Source organism: Drosophila melanogaster, chromosome 2R (genome assembly GCF_000001215.4).
Source record: "Drosophila melanogaster chromosome 2R".
In the NCBI taxonomy this organism is placed as follows: domain Eukaryota; kingdom Metazoa; phylum Arthropoda; class Insecta; order Diptera; family Drosophilidae; genus Drosophila; species Drosophila melanogaster.
This window is the reverse complement of record NT_033778.4, coordinates 9548136-9565569: the sequence shown is the minus strand read 5'-3', so window position 1 is coordinate 9565569 and position 17434 is coordinate 9548136. Positions and strand designations below refer to the sequence as shown.

The 17434-nt window shown below is 44.6% G+C and overlaps 2 protein-coding genes, 1 long non-coding RNA gene and 2 other non-coding genes across 7 annotated transcripts; 1 reads left to right on the top strand and 4 right to left on the bottom strand.

Annotated features, from left to right (window-relative positions):
* The first annotated feature begins 379 nt into the window (after positions 1-379).
* On the top strand, positions 380-6315 carry asRNA:CR45281 (antisense RNA:CR45281). 2 transcript variants are annotated; one of them, NR_124485.1, is made up of 1 exon: positions 380-6315. The 2 variants fall into 2 exon arrangements; NR_124486.1 differs by having other exon boundaries at positions 524-6315.
* Positions 1699-3932, bottom strand: Alp6 (Alkaline phosphatase 6). The gene is made up of 3 exons (NM_136652.3): positions 3802-3932; positions 2165-3321; positions 1699-2096 (listed from the first exon to the last, which is right to left on the bottom strand). The coding sequence occupies exons 1-3, from the start codon at positions 3869-3871 to the stop codon at positions 1776-1778; spliced, it is 1548 nt and encodes a 515-aa protein (NP_610496.1). The 5' UTR covers positions 3872-3932; the 3' UTR covers positions 1699-1775.
* On the bottom strand, positions 4502-5972 carry Or45b (Odorant receptor 45b; the record flags this gene model as incomplete). Its single annotated transcript, NM_078943.1, has 6 exons — positions 4502-4552; positions 4609-4761; positions 4812-4910; positions 4968-5143; positions 5203-5390; positions 5449-5972. 6 exons carry the CDS (start codon positions 5970-5972, stop codon positions 4502-4504), a joined length of 1191 nt encoding a protein of 396 aa, NP_523667.1.
* Positions 6316-11629: 5314 nt separating the features above from the next.
* On the bottom strand, positions 11630-12726 carry lncRNA:CR43651 (long non-coding RNA:CR43651). 2 transcript variants are annotated; one of them, NR_073860.2, is made up of 1 exon: positions 11630-12726. It is a non-coding gene; the product is annotated as a long non-coding RNA:CR43651 (long non-coding RNA). The 2 variants fall into 2 exon arrangements; NR_073861.2 differs by having other exon boundaries at positions 11806-12726.
* On the bottom strand, positions 11746-11808 carry mir-14 (mir-14 stem loop). Its single transcript, NR_048069.1, has one exon. It is a non-coding gene; the product is annotated as a mir-14 precursor RNA (primary transcript).
* Positions 12727-17434: the final 4708 nt, after the last annotated feature.

Sequence of the window (17434 nt, the reverse complement as noted above, 5' to 3'; positions counted from 1 at the left end):
TTAAGCTTAAAGTTACTAACACTTTTCATTGGCAATTCTTTCGGTTGACTAAGCTTATTTTTGTCGAGTGTATAGTGTAGAGTAAAAAATGCCCACCGAGCTGCACGAGTGTGTGTGGCGTATCTGTGAGAGCGCTTGGAAACAGAATGTGGCACACTTAGCGCTCTGCCGACGTCGCTGCGCAAAAGCAAAAAATTCCCCTACTGCCCTGGCCGTACATTATGTGGCCCCCAATCCGCGTCGCATGTATCCGAAAGATACAAAAAGCGAAAGAGCGGCGCTGCAGCTTTGTGGCTCTACATGGCCATTTGAATCGGCTTAGAAGTGCGCGCGCGCCGTGCGAGAGAGACGGATATGGAGTTTCGTTAAAAAGCTCGCCAGTTCAGTCCAGTTTGCTCCAACACAGTCACGTGTTTTTTGTATCTGTGACGGCGTATCTTTGTATCTTTGCGGCAAGCTTCTTGGCTGAGTCAGCTAAAGCAGCAACCATTAGTTGTGAGCACATTTTGTGTATGCTGCCATTAGTTTTTTCTCTTCTTCTGTCCCTGCAGATACAGATATACATAATTGGTAGAACCCCCCCGCCTTGCGTTGGAATATCCAAGAACCAGACCGCAGCTGCATTTCTTTGGAGCTATTTGGTACCCGCCAGCGCACCCGCCCCCTCCCCATTAGCCAGCACTTGGGTCATGATGACCCAGTTTCAGTTTCTCTAGGCCCGTTGCACTGCCGCTTTGGCCAAAAACCCTATGATTAGGTGCAGTCCAGTCGAAACTGGGCCTTCTCTTGACCACACAAATCGAGACTCGGTAAACTGAGGCTCCTCTTAAACAGAAATTGTAGCGGAAATTGGCCGAAAATAAAATTCTGTCGCAGGCCAAGTGAAATCGGAAATGGAACACAACCCATTACCAAATATTTCTGTTCGCCTTTCGGAATCGTCAATCATCGCATGTTGACACCAAATGGGAATCCTAATTCAATCATTCGAACGGGAGTTTCAATGGGAAATTATTTGATAATAGGTTCAAAAGATCAAAATGATGCAAAATGGAGTTTGAGACTCCAGGGTCCCGAAATATCCATATAAAACTGGAACACTATGCATTAACTGAATCCAAAATGAAACATTCTTATAGAGGTGCGATTGAAAATATGGGAAAAATGTTAATTTTAAAGCCTTATCCTTCGGAAAGATATGATAAATTTTTTCCAGGAGGATTTTCAGCGCTGATTTTTGTTACCTTGCTGACGATTCCAACCTGAATCCATTGAATGTATTTCTTTGACAGTCAAAGCCCATTTTAAATAAATCCACTTAGATATTCATAGCCATCTTTAAAGCAGGAAATGCACGGATTGTCGATGGATTCCATTTGAATGTCATATTTTCTGGGATTTATGATGAAACATATAATGGCTGATGGCTGGCCATTCTTTCTGGCCGCGTTTCTCTCTTCATTTGGCCAGAAACCACCTGGTCAATTGGCTCAGCCCCAAAGTGATTGCAGCTGACTGATTGAGGCTGCCTGCAGGTTGTCAGATGCCAGTTGCCATTGCTAGTTAATTGAATTTGCCGTCAGGTGGCATTTATTGGGGGGGCAGCTCCCCTGCTCCACAGGAAATTGCACAGCTTGTCAGTTCAATTAGACGGAATTCGATTTGCCCCATTCCCGGTACAGTTTCCCATGCAAGATTCGTTTAGCAATGATGCATTTTAATTATTCCATCTCAGCGAGAGGAGTTTTACATGCGCCAAGAAAATCAGCCAAATCCTAGGCATAGGGCCCGATACCCGCTGCTCTGGCCATCAGCGCCGGAATATTGCTTTGCTCGTAGTTGCCACTGAAGTACTGGGCATAGGGTCCCGAGGCATACACCGCCACATCATCTCCTCCGTGGGTTTCTGCGTCCAAGGGCGCCAGCGTGGGATACTGATAGTCTGAGTCCGCAACCAACTTCTCCTTTAGAAGGGCACGTCCCTCAGCGCGATTGTAGCCGGAGTAGTAGCCAGGTCCATTGGCATAGGACAAAATCGTATAGGGCAGATTATCATCCGCCAGTTGAGCCAATCCGGTGATCTCCTGGTCACGATACTGCCGGAATTCAGAAATCATAAGTCAAATACCTATCGCTGTTAGAAAGGAAACTTTCAAGTACTCACAGGATAACCATTGATGGACATAACATGAGCATGATCAGCGGTCACCACGATCAGTGTGTCATCCTCGGAGGTAAGTTCGCGAGCCTTCTGGACAGCCCTCGCAAACTCGGCGGTATCCTCGAGGGATCTCTTGGCGAAGGTATCGTGGTGGGCCATGTCGATACGAGCACCCTCGACGAAGAGAAAGAATCCCTTGTCATTGCGGCTCAACACCGTGATGGCAGCCTCCGTGAGCTCACTCAGCGAAGGATCCGCCAACTGACTACGTTTCCTGTCCCGATCACCGTTGTACGGCAGATGATCATTGGCAAAGAGACCCAATAGGTAGTCCGTATTCTCGAGATCCACCAGACTGAGTCCCTTGCGACTCCACACGTATTTGGCTGAGACATTGGCCTCCTTCTTCTGATCCAACCAACTGCGGATTAAGTGACGACCGTCGGTACGCTTGCCGGGATAACCCTCCTCATCATTTACCGTTGCGTCGATGAAGTTCTTGCGACCGCCTCCAAGGATTACCTTCAGCTGCTGACCCACAGGCTGCTCCACGAGCTGACGGGCAATATCGATGGTCTGCTCGGGATCGCACTCCCTGTTGGCCACCTCCCAGTCGTTCTCCCAATTGCGATCCGCGATGTGGGCATAAACACCAGCTGGGGATGCATGAGTTACCCGGGCTGTAGTCACCAGACCTGCATCCTTGCCAGCCGCCTGTGCCCAATGCGCGATGCTGAGCACCCGATCCTCCTCGTTGGCGGCGCCATCACAGCTGTACCTGGACACATTGGCGTTAACGCCAATCGTTCCATAGTTCGCCTTCACACCGCCCAAATAGGCGGTGGCCGTGCAAGCAGAATCGGCCACCTGGCGGTTTACGCAGTAGGTCTTGGACAAGCCAGTGTAGGGAAATCCCTCAAAGTACACCTGCTCCGCACTGTCGCCTAGCAGATTCCTGGTGGCCGTGACCGTGTGAACGGACATTCCATCGCCCAGGAACAGAATCACGTTCTTCGCCTTGTTTGTGGTCGCGGACTCCTGCTCGGCCAGCTTCGATAACAGCTTCGCCTGGGCCTTATCCACCCAGTACTGGGTCTGCTGCTCCTCTGCATACTTGATCGGATGCGATTCGGCATCAAAGGAACGCCCACGAGGGTGGTCTGAAAAGAATGGCAAAATAGTTCAATAATTACTATAACAATAAGAGGTTTCCGATAAGCCAATATAACTATTAGCATTGGTCAAAAAATAGAAGGATCATAAATAATTTTGGGTTTGGATTTTCTGTTATATATCAATGGGATTATTTGAGTCTTATCTCCTCTACACATTTTTTTCAAGTAAACTTGGAAGATAAGAAGTTATTTTAAAGAACTTAATCTCAAAGTACCTCGTCCTGCACGCTGAATCTCAAGTCAGCGCCAGTCAAAATAACACATCCTTTGGGAGGACAAACATAAAATCTGACATGTTTTTATACTCGTAGTTATCTAAATAGTTAAGCTGCTTGTAAAATAAATTCCCTGAACTGGCGTACAAAACAAAATAAATTCAAATACCTAAACATTTTCGAACTATTCTAAATAAAAACACTTTTGAGGTATCGCTGAGTTCTAAAATCCAGCTTCAGAGCACCTTACCTCTTTGTCCGCTGGCACTTCCGCTCAGGCAGACAGCTAAGACGAGCAACAGAATGAATCTCCTGGCCATTTTCAGCTAATCCCAGGCGTGGTGTGGAGGTCAGACCTTGGTTAAAGACTAAACCGACTGACCGACCAAGGAACTGGGCGCTGCCTCGGAGCTATCGCTCAGTATCAGAGTAAATCTAATCAAAGGAAACTAATCTAGACGGTTCAATCAAATCATCATTTATGGCTGGCCAAGTTTAAGTTGACAGAAGTCGTAGAACAGACCGAAACCGATGCCAAAACACACTCACGTGCCTTTCTTATGGCTTTGATTCTCTGTCCATTAACCGATTGCGTATACTACGACCTACGTAATCAATCTGAAGCCGGGGCAATCCTGTTTGCCTCAACTTTTAAACATTGCTAACTTATTGCACTCAAATTTATTGAATCATGCCAGTAGCTTTGTTAAACGATGAAGAATAAATGGTTTCACTGCTACTAGAAAACTTTATGGTTCAAACTTTACGGCAAGCCCTTTAATCCCACATTTGAACCCTTGACCCCGGCAATTAATTGACTTCGAGTCTGCACAATTGTATATGTATTGTGTAAATTGCATACTTTTGGGCTAGGCTGCAACCACAAACTAATACAAAATAGTAGCTATTAAATTTAAGTACTTGGTTATTTTTTAATTCAACACTCTTTTTCACAGTATCGTCTTAGCCAGTGCCACAATCGAACCTGTAAACTTGATGACCTAAAAAAGGGTTTCATTAGTGGATTGCACTAAGTGCCATACAGATTATAACCCACCGATGTGAAGACTGGTAACGATGGTGCAAAAAAGGGCACCCTCACCGTAATGGGTCGTTGAGCACGCAGGATAATGAGAAAGACCCGCCTGCGGGTCTCTCGATCCCAAGTATACCAGGCACTGCTGTAGGCTGCTTCTCCCAAGGAAAGGCTCTAGAAATGAAAGAGGTCAAAGGTTAATCAAGAGACTCGACCTGTCCCACCTCAGTTGACATTTCTGTGCCTCCGTAGCAATAGAGGAAGATGGCCGAGGAAACCGTGAAGGTGTACACCACGTAACGGATGATGTTATAGCCGGAATACTATAGAAACTATTGGTTTGAGTTAGTGTGCTTATCACTTAAAAGGACGGCTATTACCAATAGTATATCAATGACGCTGGTGGCTATCACTAAGCTGGCTGATACGAAGTGAACAAAAGTTGGAGCAGCCATAATTCCAGAAAATTCCTTGACTATCTTCTCTATCTCATTGTGGCGATCCACGATGTCCGCCAATCGCTGACAGCAGATTTTGGATTCCCTAAGCGAGGGATCTATTTAGAAAGTATACACCCGAATTTAATGTTAGCCATATGCATAATGGACCATCCACCTCTTATTGGCTTGAGGGCATCCTGGATATCGTATCTTAAGGCCTGCAGCAAGAAGGCCATGTAGAGGGTAAAGCCAAAGAAGAAACCATCTGTACCAGCAAAGGCGTACACAGTGACCTGGCCACTCCATGTGGAGTAGAGATAGAAAACTGGAAACCAGGGCATGCGATGCGCAAAGTCGTGGAACCTGTGGAACATCTAATCAGAACATCTAATCCTCACTGACATGCTACAACATCACACACAGCATGCGAAAGGGCATATCGAATTTGAACTCCTGATGACGACGCACCCACATTTCCCAAAGGGAACGCAGAACGAAGGCTCCAGTGGTAATGCTGCCCAGGGTGAAGACCAGCATACCGCACCTGGTGACCATGAGATAGTAGCTCCTTTGAGCCACCTTTCTCCGGGAGTCCTCCCTCTTCTCCTGCTCCCCGATGAGCAAGCGGATGCGGTCCATTAGATCAGCTACTTCCTGGCGACGCCACCACATCCATCCCAGCTTGAAGAGCGTGGTGAAACTGCAGGCCAGAGGACAAAAGGCGTCCATGGCATCCACGGGACTGGTGCGCAAGTGACTCCAGCCGAAGACGAACTCCGCCTGGCAGCAGTGCGCCAGGTTAACGAAATTGAACACCAGCCACAAGAGGTGAAGCCACGATTGCTCTTTGCCAAATCTCAGGCCCAGCAGGCCAAAGGAGTATCTGGTGACGAAGAACAAATGCTTGGCCAGCGGATAGTTACGGCTGAGGAATCGCGGATACATGATTTTAACCGCTTACAGAACCCTTTCCTTATATAGCGCCCCATTCATACCTCCTAATGGTTTAATAATTGTTTTGCAGTCCGAACAAACGACACCTGGTCGTGTTTAATGACGGGATTACTTGAAGGACATAATTGAGTGGGCGACGATCTCTGACGTTCAAAACATGTTATTATGGTAATGAGCCAGCCCTTATAATTAAAAAAGGTTCCCTTAATCCGTTGATATCGTTTGATATTTGTGATTGCTACAACAGTTGAAGACAGCTGTCAAGCTCGTAAGTCAAATCTGAAGATATTCTAAGGTATTTCTAAGATACATTTGTTACATAAGAATCCTCTTCAATTGTTTTAAAATGGAAATAAATATCAATACTTTATATATATATATGATCAAGTATGCGTACTAGTTTTCGTTCTTAAGGTTAATAAGAACTATTTTAGTTTTATGTACCAAATACTATCTATATATATTTTATTAAATTATCTTAATGTCAAAATCCATTAGCAAACTAATGCGACTTGAGCTATGACAGTTTTATAATTTGTGTATATATTTCGGAATTTTTTAAAACATTTAACATTTTTACCATAGCCGCATATACTTGTTCTTAAGAGAATCGTTGATTATATAAGCTCGCTGAAGGAAGAAGGAATTCGTCAAGCATTTTAAAGCACTTCTTGGCCTGCGACCAGCGAAACCAGCATCCATAAATATGAGCTCCTTGTGTTGTGGGTTTCGAGCATAAATTTGTGTTTAGCCTTTTTGCTGTGTGTTTGGCTTGTTGTGGGAAGTTTGCCGGAGTGCCGATGAACTCGCGACGACGAATTCGAATTTCAAATCAGCAGGAGATGTGGGTCAGGCGAAGGGAAACATTCTTGGATTTGCATGGGATTCGCCGCACACAGATTTATGTTGATGCATGCAACGTTTGCTGGCTTTGGCCCTATGAAGTGAATCACTTTTGATTAGGTCCCATATTCTGTGCTCGGCTCACGTTGCGTATGAGCAATGCTGCGCTCTGCTCCGGTATTGATTTCCAGTTCCAGTGGGGCACTTTTGATTATGATTATGAAGACGAAACCGGGGGTGGGTTTGGTCTTAGAGCTTCGTTCTCCGAGCGTGAAAACATCCACCCCTAAGGCTGATATCATCGCGCCACCCACCGAGAATCCAAGGCCCAGAATTTCGGCGCCTCGTTTTATGGTTAACCACCCCCGAAAAAACGGCAACAAAGGTGACCCCGACACACCCTGCTGAGCCACCCGGCCATCGCCTTGGAAAATCTCGCCTGGAAGGGCCCCATCTCATTACATTTTCCCCAGATTTCGCCCCTATGCCCGATCTCCTGCTGCAGGAAAATGAGGAAAATCGGCACAAGCACAATCACAAGCACAGCGCAGCAAGTGGAAAAGCTAGGAGTGCCAGTGCTGGAAGCGAGGAAAAAGGAGGCCAGCGTGTCAGCGAGTCGCCAAAAAAAACAGTTGCAGAACCCGAATAAAAAAAACCCGTTTGCCCACCAACACAGAAGACCCGCTGGTTGGCCCACATTCGCCTTGTGTCGCTGTGGAAATTGGAAGCGAGTTTTCCCAGTTTCAAAGGGTGGTGAACGGGGGGGGGGGGGGCTCCACTGCGAAACAGGTTGATTTTCCTGCTGACGCCGTTGGCCATTAGCCAAATGGGATTTCACACGCTTCCTTTGGGCTCCGCTCTGATGCGTCGCCTCACGTCATGGCCCAGTTGGAGTTGGCGTCGCTGGAGTCACCGTATACGCTGGATTCGGTGCCTGTCAGCACCACCATCCATTGGAGACCATATACCAAGGCGCAGTCACCACTCCTCGTCATATGCCGTCATATGCACCGAGAATATATGTACATACATATGTAGATCGATGTGGTGGAATAATTATTTTAGATAAGTGAATGATGTCCAAGCAGATAAATCACACCTTTCTACCCAACAACAATAACTCTAGTCAAGGTAAAACTATTGTGTGCTGAGTGTTTCTCCCTGTGTAGCACCTCCTCATCGCATCCGACCCACACAACTGCCATCATCATCGTCGTCCAGCTGCAGGCGGGATCAATTATTAAGGCGCCGCTCGGGTTGTACGAGTATGTGCGACAACCTGATTGACAACCTGCTCAGAGGCTTTCAGCACGTCATCCGAGTGGCATAAACTCATTCACGGTGGACAGCAGTAATAGCCTAAAACAAGTCGAAAGGTAATCTAGATACAATTGATGTGATCCCTTAGAGGTGTGTGTCCTGTGTTCCTAACAATAAATGACACAAGTATAAATATGCATAGTATTGGACTGGCAGCCAACTGAAGTAATATAATAGTTAGAATCAACTTGTACTTTCTTATTGAAGAGATAGTTGAACCAGATTCTTTAGAACCAACCCACTGCCCTATAATCAAGATAGACAGAACGAGGCTTTCGCTTTAGTTTTATACGATTTTGACATGACAATCCAGTTGGGTGTGCGTGATCACATGGACAGACGCCAGAAGCAGTTAGCCCAAATGATTTTTATCTCAATCTCAATGGAAGCATTACGTTTCGATAATTTTAAGATTAACTTCTGCACTAAACGGAGGTAGCTAGTTTTCCTTAGGGGTAGCCAAACGACCCAGCACCTTTGGATGCCACGTTTTCCGCTGGATAATTTGCAAAGCAACGTTAATTATAATTAAAACAGGCCAACTAAATGAATAAACGTATAAATAGCATGTACATACCTATGTGCTCGAGTCATATCTATATGGCACTAGCACTATGAGTGCGCTCGCATATATAAACATATATGTATATTGTACCATACACATACGTATACTTTACAGCCTAGTAAATGTACACATGAATATGTGGGGCTCATATCCCCGTTCGCATGGCCGCAGATCGAGCGTGACACAATACAATTTGTGGCGCTTTGTTCTAAGCGCTTGAAACTCTTCGTTCCGCCCCCCGAGTTATCCCCCTCCCCGCCCCTTTGGACTGCTAGCAGACGTGACATAAGCTAAATTGTTTTAAATTTTGTTGAATCGCTTTTCCAATGACTGGCGAGCGTACTCAGTACGATAAATTGGAACCGCTTCGCATGTCATGTGGTTGAGTGGCCGACTGCTTGAGGGGGTGGCACTCTGCTGCTTCTGGGTGGTTTGCGGTCTGCGGCTTGGGGCTAACTTAGCCACAAGTGAGATCTTAGACGCTGGGTTTTTCCCGCGCCGAAAGTGCAGCGGATAATTACCGACCGAATGGAGATGTCAGCTGACCGACGGGTCCCCCCCCTCCACACTTCTCCATTTTTCCCAGGCAAACAAACGCCTCTGATTAATGACAATTAGCGCGGATCGATGGTGGATCACTGGGCTTCAGTTTGGCCACATTGCACAGCGAAGAAACATGAGTGTTCATTTCCGCTAATTCGGGCGACAAATGTGCTGACATCAACATGCTGAGCATTACAAGGCTGCCGATGTGGCAGGGGGAGTGAAGGGGTGGCAAAACCGAGTTGACATTAATTAATGCCCGTTTAATGGATGAATGTAATTCATTTTCTTAGCATCGTTTTGAAAGGGTCAGAGAAGTGTCGAATCCAACTGCTTGAACACACTCAAAAATACCCTTAAATGTGACGTTTTATTTAATTATTCTATTGTAGATTTTCTTTACTAAGCATCCAAATGGTAGTTGTTAAAACATAAACTTGGTTTATCTGAAAGGAAATAATATGGGAATTGCATAGAATGAGCATGTCTAACGTCTCTCTGTTTCTCATCCCAGTTTTAGATATAGCAACATTATCTGCCAAATTCAACCGGGATTATCTGAAGGAACTTCACTTAGCCCCTTCCTACAGCCGAAGCGTTGAGCTCAAAGCTTTACTGGAGCCAAAGTCTAATTCAAAGCACAAGGCAGAGGCTGCTCCAACCGCAAGAATACCCATTAATCACACACACTCGGCTGAAACTGTTGTGTTCTGTGGCCGAAATGCGGCTGAGAAACTCAGAACTCAGAGATTTGAAACTGGCTGCCTTCAAGGCCAACTTCTTATTAAATGCCAAGATGTTAGTTAGCGAGTGGGGAAGCCGCACCGCAAAGTTGCAAGGGGCAGCTGAAGGACTGGAGTGACTGATAATTACACAGCAAAGCAAAGATCAATTGTGGGACGGGCATTATTAGCTAGTTCAGTTCTATTGGTTTATTGTAAAACTAGCTGGGAAGATCGTCAAATGCAAGATGGCGTCATTTCAGCTTAGCAACTGATGTGGAATCTACCCGGATGGCTGCTGGAGGAAGGGGTTTCGGTTCGGGGGATGGGGATGTCGCTGCTAATGAGTAACAAGTATGAGCATATACTACAGTACGACTCCCAAAAGCAGAACTTTCTAAAATGCTTTTATCGCTTGAGAGTCGCTTCCGTTCTAGAGTGATGGGGTTTCTGTGATTGCTACGAATTACTTAACTTGAACTATAACTTAACTTAATTGTGTTTGAAATTATAGCTAACTACTAAGTGTAGTTATGATTACAGATATAAAGTTTTTATTATTGTATATTGTAATTGGATAGAACTAATCTTTCTAATGTTCGCTATTAGTAACTAGTGGTTTAGTGCACCTATTGACTATCGGTGTACAATGTAGGATTATTATTTCGAGTTATAGTAGTTGGACTGTAGATATACCATAGGTAGTCTGTTTGCCTGTCTCTTTCTGAACGCTTTGTTTGCTTGTCGGCTTTGCTTTGTCTCGTTCTCAAGGTCAGCTTCTGCAGGCGTTAGAGAGAGATAGAGTGGCTCGACTCCGGACTGCAAAGTCAAAGTTTCGAATGCAAAAAAATAAATTATACATTGCGAATAGTAATAGTAATTGTGTGAATTTCCAAGGTCCAAACGCAATTAACTCGAACATTGTGTATTCTGGGCAAATATAATATCTCTAATCGAGTTGTTAACATGCCATTTCGAATATCTACATTTGAAAAGCCAATTTATTACATTTTTTGCAAAATAATTTCAGCGGCCGCGAAAATTGCATCACCAACAATTGCAATTCTTAATCGTATCGCCTAATTAATGGGAAAAATAAGTGCCAGCAAAAGTCCCATGACAAATGGAGATTGTTTATTAGTCTGAGCGAATCATGCTACGTAATATGAATCATTTCATCGATAGAAACTTGATTTTCTACTTCTCCTTTTCGAAAAACTAGAAACAACACACCAGCGCAGACACAAACACACACACTGATGCGTAGACATGCGTGTTTACGTAAGTTTCGCTTTTGTGTAGTTCGTATCTCCCCCTCTATTCCGCTCTCTATGCTTCTCCTCCTTGTCCACTGTCGCTCATTGTACAGTTTCATTTGCTGCCATACAACAATAATATATCATTCACTCTTGGCAACAGCAAAAAGACCAACAACAAGCACGCGCTGTCGTAACGGTTCTTGGCGCAACCTCTCCCTCCCACCCGTTAGCTTTGCGCGCACACATACAAAAAGTTTGTGTGCGTTTGATTATTCGTGGATGGTTGGAGTGGTTGTGTGTGTGTGAAATGATAAAACATAAAACGTGTAATAAAGCGATTGGTGAGGAGAGCGGAGAAGAGAGCACAATGGAAAGAGACAAACAGATTCGGTCGAATGGCTGCTGCTGGAAATATAGAGGGCATTTATTCATTTCAATTACAAACAAGTCTGCTTAATAATACATCACAAAACTATGGTTTTCTTGTGCCATGATGATACGCCCGCAATTTGTATAGGAGAGAGAAAAAGACTGACTATTTAATAAGCACAGTGAGTCCCCGTCTCGCTCCCACATAGGTTGCAGTACGTTACGTTGTTGTTGGTGCTGGCTGATAAATAATGAAAACTAGTCCACTGTTGGTTGACTGAAAACACTCGCGGGCGCAAAAAATTCCATTAGATTGGCGCGAAGGAGATGGGAAACGTGCGGAAAAAACGCGGCCAACTTTGGTCGCTGTGCAGCTGCAAATGACGCGAGTTGACGAAGCACGAAGCGAAACCACGGCAACAGACTTGACGAAAGCCAAGCTGAACGAACCGAAAGCGTTTCGTTAGAATTCACGCGTGCGTAGGCATGTATGAGTGTTTGTTCCATAAAAATATGAGGTCGTCGGAGCTTTTTCGCTCTCTCATTCTCTTTGGATTTGGGTGAAAAATATGTACGTGTACGTGTGCTTGTGTGAATTTTTTCCGACTCGCCGTTTGTCTTCCGATAATGAAAAGCACACATTTACGAGGCCTTAGAAACACGCGAGCGAGCGAGACAGCGACAGCGGGCAGCGCCATTTGCAAGTTGCGTAATTGATTCGGCAAAAGAAATGTGTCATCCAGTTCCTGATGCCGTCTCCCTCTTTTCTTTTTGTTCTCCTTTAAACTCCTGCTCTTTACGTAATCCGCGGTTTGATTATAAATTTTTTGGATTTTTTTTGTGTAAATTTAATTGTCAGCTTTCTTTAGTTGTTCTTGATTTATGGCTCTGCAGGCAAAGTTCACTGGGAAAACCACCACCAATTGGACCGCCGCGACTATTTTCGACGTTAGCAACAGCGTAGGACGCGCTCTCTCTCTCCATCAGCAGTGCTCTCCTTGAGGTTTTCCCATGCAGGGTTTTTATACTGCTTTATACTCTGTGTTTTGTACTTTGTATTTTATACCTCCAACTGCAAGCGCTGAACCAACCGCACTGTTCGCCGTTCGACGACGAATGAAACGCAGAACGGAAAAACGCGAACCAAAATCGCTTCCAAACGCGCTAGTGGAGAGTTGGCGTCGACGTCGACGTTGTGGAGAGTTGCGCGCAAGTACAGTGCAGCGCTATTTACGCCATGCGAGTGTAAGCGGGAGGCAGCACAAAGCTTTTGGTGCTGTATATAAACGTTTTATATGTGCGCCAGTCAGTGTGCGCGAGTGTGTGTGCTGCTTTGTCGCTGACACACATTTGTTGTTGCTGGCTTTCCATTGAAGTGTAGCTTTGTGGCCGTGTGGCGCACTTTTGATGAAATTTTCCGCGTCTCGTTGTTTTTCCATTGAAAGCAACGTAACCATGTAAATTACGAAAGATAAACCTGCAATCTAATTAGAAATCTGCATGCTGGCCAAAGAAAGTGGGTTAGTTTGATTAGTTGTAAGGCACACACTTATTCTTGGCAAAACATGTGTGTAAAAGTGTGTCATCACTTGTTATGTACTGGGTACATATGTATGTATTTATGTACACAAGTATGTATGTATACACCAGTTTTTCCACTGCACACACACATATACATGTATAGTTCCTTGTGTGCTACTTGCCAACTAGAAACGGAAAACTGAAAACTGGGTTATTGGCGCGCGAATCTCTTGCGAATCTTGCCTCGCCGCTCCCTTGCTTCATCTCTCTCGCCCTCCTCCGCTGCACCGCTGTTTTTGTTTCTGCTTCCAATTCTACAATTTCGGTTGCCTGGCAACGGGTGCTAAGGAGGCGGGCTTGGAAGTGGGCGGATGTTGATGCAATTTTTGGGATCTTCGCGATGACGACATCAAAATTAAATAAAACGGAAAACAAAAAACCGAAACCAGTTCGAAAGCGAAACAAATTTTGGGCGATGACGCCACAATTGCCGCTGCCTTTTGCGTTTTATGTTTTTATGCTCAAAAATTAAAATCCGCACGGGAAGAAAACGAGAAACGCAAAGCAAACGCAAAAGAAAGCTGCCAGAGAGCTATTGCTATCCCGCTCGCTCTGCAGACGTGCGTTGCATGTGATTTCTTTTAATTTTCGTCTCTGTTTACGTTTACTTAACCGCAAAACAGAAACCGAAAAAATACGAGAAAATCTCCTGTCTTTTTTTTTTGGGGTAAAAGTTAATGCGCTCCAGGCACGAATCTCTGGGTTCTTTCCCTCAATTCTTCGCAGAGTGTCTTTCAATTACACGGGACACGCACAAATGCCAAAAATGGTATGTATGTATGTATCTTCACTTTAGAATACAAATTTAGCTTAAAAATCGTTATTTCCCAAATACAAGATGGCTCAATAATTTTCCACATTTATATTTTTGTAAATGTGTACATACCGTGTGTAATCTTATTGTTTTAAAAATGTAATGTAATGAAAGTATGAAAAGAGTCAATGTTTTGTTTTACAAATATTTACATTTGTACGTCAACAAAATGTCTTTTGAAACCCTTCCTTTATATAAACCACCTATTTTACATATGTATGTGTATGGTTAACCATAGCTTTAAACTTTCATTGAATAAGTCGATTAATTATTGACACTTACTTATGGCTGATTTGCTCTTAAGTCCTCAGTGCACGAAGCAAGACGCTTTCCAGATTACGACGGTGTTTGGAGCACTTTCAGTGGACTTGCTGGTTAGCCGTCTCGAAACAGGTTTCTCTAGCCCCACAGCAAGACAACATTTTTAATTGGAGGCGAGCTATAGCCTTGTAGACCGAGCTTTTGAACTTTAAATTCTAATCCATCAGCTGGGGTCTGGGAACGAAAAGCCGTACACCTTGAGAAACCCACACGTATTAATGACTAATTAGAGAGTCCGTCCCGTCGCCGCGAACAACTCGAAAAATCGATGTCGAATAATGCAGCTTCTCAGCCATATTCGCTGAGTTCTGTAATTTTATGCAATTATCATCGTGCAGGTCGGCCGTTTGCCAATAGTTATTAATACTTAATGGTAGCTGCCCCGACACATCGCCATCTGGTCATCTGGTCCAAAGTTGGACTTTAAACAAATGCGATTTGGTCGGGGTATGAGGCGATGTCGATGGACGTAAAATGCCAGCGCTGTTATCAGTTTGCCTACACCATGGGGTCGAAATTCCATAGCTGAAGTTCCTATTTCGAAACAGTTGTGGGGTCTGCTAAACGAACAGCTAGAAGATCTATACATTCCAGAGCAAGCAGCTACGAGTAATAGTGCTGAACTGTTTTTAAAATTGTTAGATGCGATTTTACCACTTGAAACACGGAACCACAGATGTTATAAAGTATTGCAAGTCCGACTATCTGAACGGTAGCCATAGGAAGCACCACTACTCATCGATTTTGGCATCGAATAGTCAATACTATAACTGACCTTTTTGTGGGTCAGATGGTTCGCGGTATAGAGACTCCCGCCAATCGTTCGATACTTACTTGGTCCAGATTGTATAGGAACTGGTTTATCAGCCAACTGATAAGCGAAATCGCGCGCCACACACCCATACACTCGCCTTCGCGTGAGCAACGCGTCTAATGCCAGCGGATCAAGATTGGCGAATGCCCCATCGGACTCCAACTCGCATTCTGTTCGGCCAAAAACTCATCGTTTCTATATGCGTAACACGGGCCCCACAAAAGCCTCGTGCACATGGCCATAAAAGTGTACATAAAGTTAAGTTCTCTATAAGCTTTTTCATGTACTTTGTGGGAGGTGTGTGTGTGTGTTTGGGGGGCTTTGGGGGTGTGCCAGTGTGTAGGTCACCGAGGCACGACGTCGACTTCGATTTCGCTGCTCGCGGGGCCACCAAGATGTCTGCGACAGAGTCTCAGACCTCGAAAAACCCCATTTGGCGCACAAAGCTCGACGAGGAGCGCTCTTGAATGGCGGAGATCTGAAGACGGGGGACTGGGAATTGCGCACAAAAGGCGGAAAATCTTGGCCAGCTGCTGCGCAGTTGATAGGGAAAGCGAAGACTTGGTCGCTTCCAGGCGATAGAAGTTCTGGCGTTTCCGCCATCGAAATGATTAGGCCAGTGGTGGTTTCCTGCCGCCTTGAATGAGCTGCAGCCAGGCCGAATTATCCGCGATAATGCACAGCTCGCTGGTTTGGTACTTCTCGGCAACAATTGGCGTTGCAACATCTTTTGATTTTCGGGAAAATCAAGTCACCCCTGGGCTTTTTTCCCGCCTCAAAATCTCAAGACCTCAAACCCTCCCTGGAAAGTCGGGCGGTACTGCGCATGTTTCCGCATTCATTTACAGTTCCCTTTTGTGAAGCGATTCGGCCTGCATAAGTGCCATATATAGAGGGTCTGAAAATGCCTCTTTGTTTCTTGTTCTTACCTGACGGCCAAGGAATTTTTCATTAGAATGATAACTTGGCAAGAAATTGCGCCTTATCAAGGGGCTTCCGCTTCCTTTGTTTACATTTTTATTTTCCCCGAATGCGATTGCATTGCCAGGGGAGGTTATTCTGAACTGAAACCAGTTTGATGGCTTTTCCCTATATGTGCAAGTACATTCCATAGTTTCCTGTAAAAGATACATATGTAGATCTTATGGCTATGGTTTGATCGAGCGAGTTTGCAATGAATGCAATCAGTTATTTTTCACTCAATGAGGCAAGTATCCTTGTAAGTCACCTAAAGAATCTCAAAATGTTCGGAACGGATAATCTTATTTAATGTGTAAATAAATAAGTTTAAGACGAATGAATACGGGATACTTACACGCATATTGCATGTTTTTCTGAATTTGAAAACTATAATCTTAAAAAAAAAAAAAAATAACACGATACGATAACAGTAGGATCTACTAGGTATGTATGAATACTAATGAATATAAATACTTTTAGCCCCTTATAAGATACATATAAGAATGTAATACAGAAATGCATACTTGCATACTTGCCATGGTCAATTACCTATTAATTTGATACTCCAATTTAAGTACCTATGTATGGTATGTACATACCTATTAATGACCCATTTAGAGATATCTTGTTCACAATGCTGAAAATTTCTGGCCGCAATCTCGGTCGGGGGCAAACAATCTGGGCCTAATTGGTAACCAAAGGAGCTGTCTGCCTCTGAAATAAATATAATTAGAAGGTCTCAGCGTTTGAGTCACGGATTTCGGGAATGAGTTTTCCGTATCAGCGGGCTTGTTTCGGATCGCAGTGGTGGGGGAAGTCCTGTCAGGTCAGGTAGAGGTTGCGAAAATGTTAACCGAAATGAATGCGGGGGATGAGAAGGTCGTTTGCCCGAGCACTGGGCACTCTTCCCTTCAACCGAGTACGGGAATCCGTGACACGGAATTTCCATAGGGCTCCCCACATTTTCCACTCCCAGATCAGTGTGCGTTGTTAATGAAGGCATTTGAACCGAACAAGTTGCCGTTGCCCTTCTTTGAAAGAGGAAACCCGAAAAGACAGAAGAAACTGCGACTCCGGAAAGTAGTCGTCCCAAAATGAGGGAAAAAAAGAAAAGGCAGCCGACACACAGCCACTAAGCAGCTAAGTAAACAAAAAGAGGGGCCCAAAGAAAGCAGGGAGGGACAGAGAAAGGGAGAGAAAAAGAGCGAGAGAGAGAGAGAGAGAGACGCAGAGAGCGAAGAAAGGAAAACATTTACAAAAGAAAGTTCAATGAACCGGTGTGCCAACGCGTTCGTCGCTGGCTACTTCACTTATGAGCCATTGATGTTGATGATGTCTCGAG

Bases quoted from the DNA above. Each gene is read 5' to 3' on its own strand.
- Alp6 (NM_136652.3), bottom strand. From the start codon at position 3,871: ATGGCCAGGAGATTCATTCTGTTGCTCGTCTTAGCTGTCTGCCTGAGC. The intron at 3,322-3,801 runs GTAAGGTGCTCT...CATTCTTTTCAG, and splicing joins AAGTGCCAGCGGACAAAGAG to ACCACCCTCGTGGGCGTTCC. The intron at 2,097-2,164 runs GTGAGTACTTGA...GAATTCCGGCAG, and splicing joins TGTCCATCAATGGTTATCCT to TATCGTGACCAGGAGATCAC.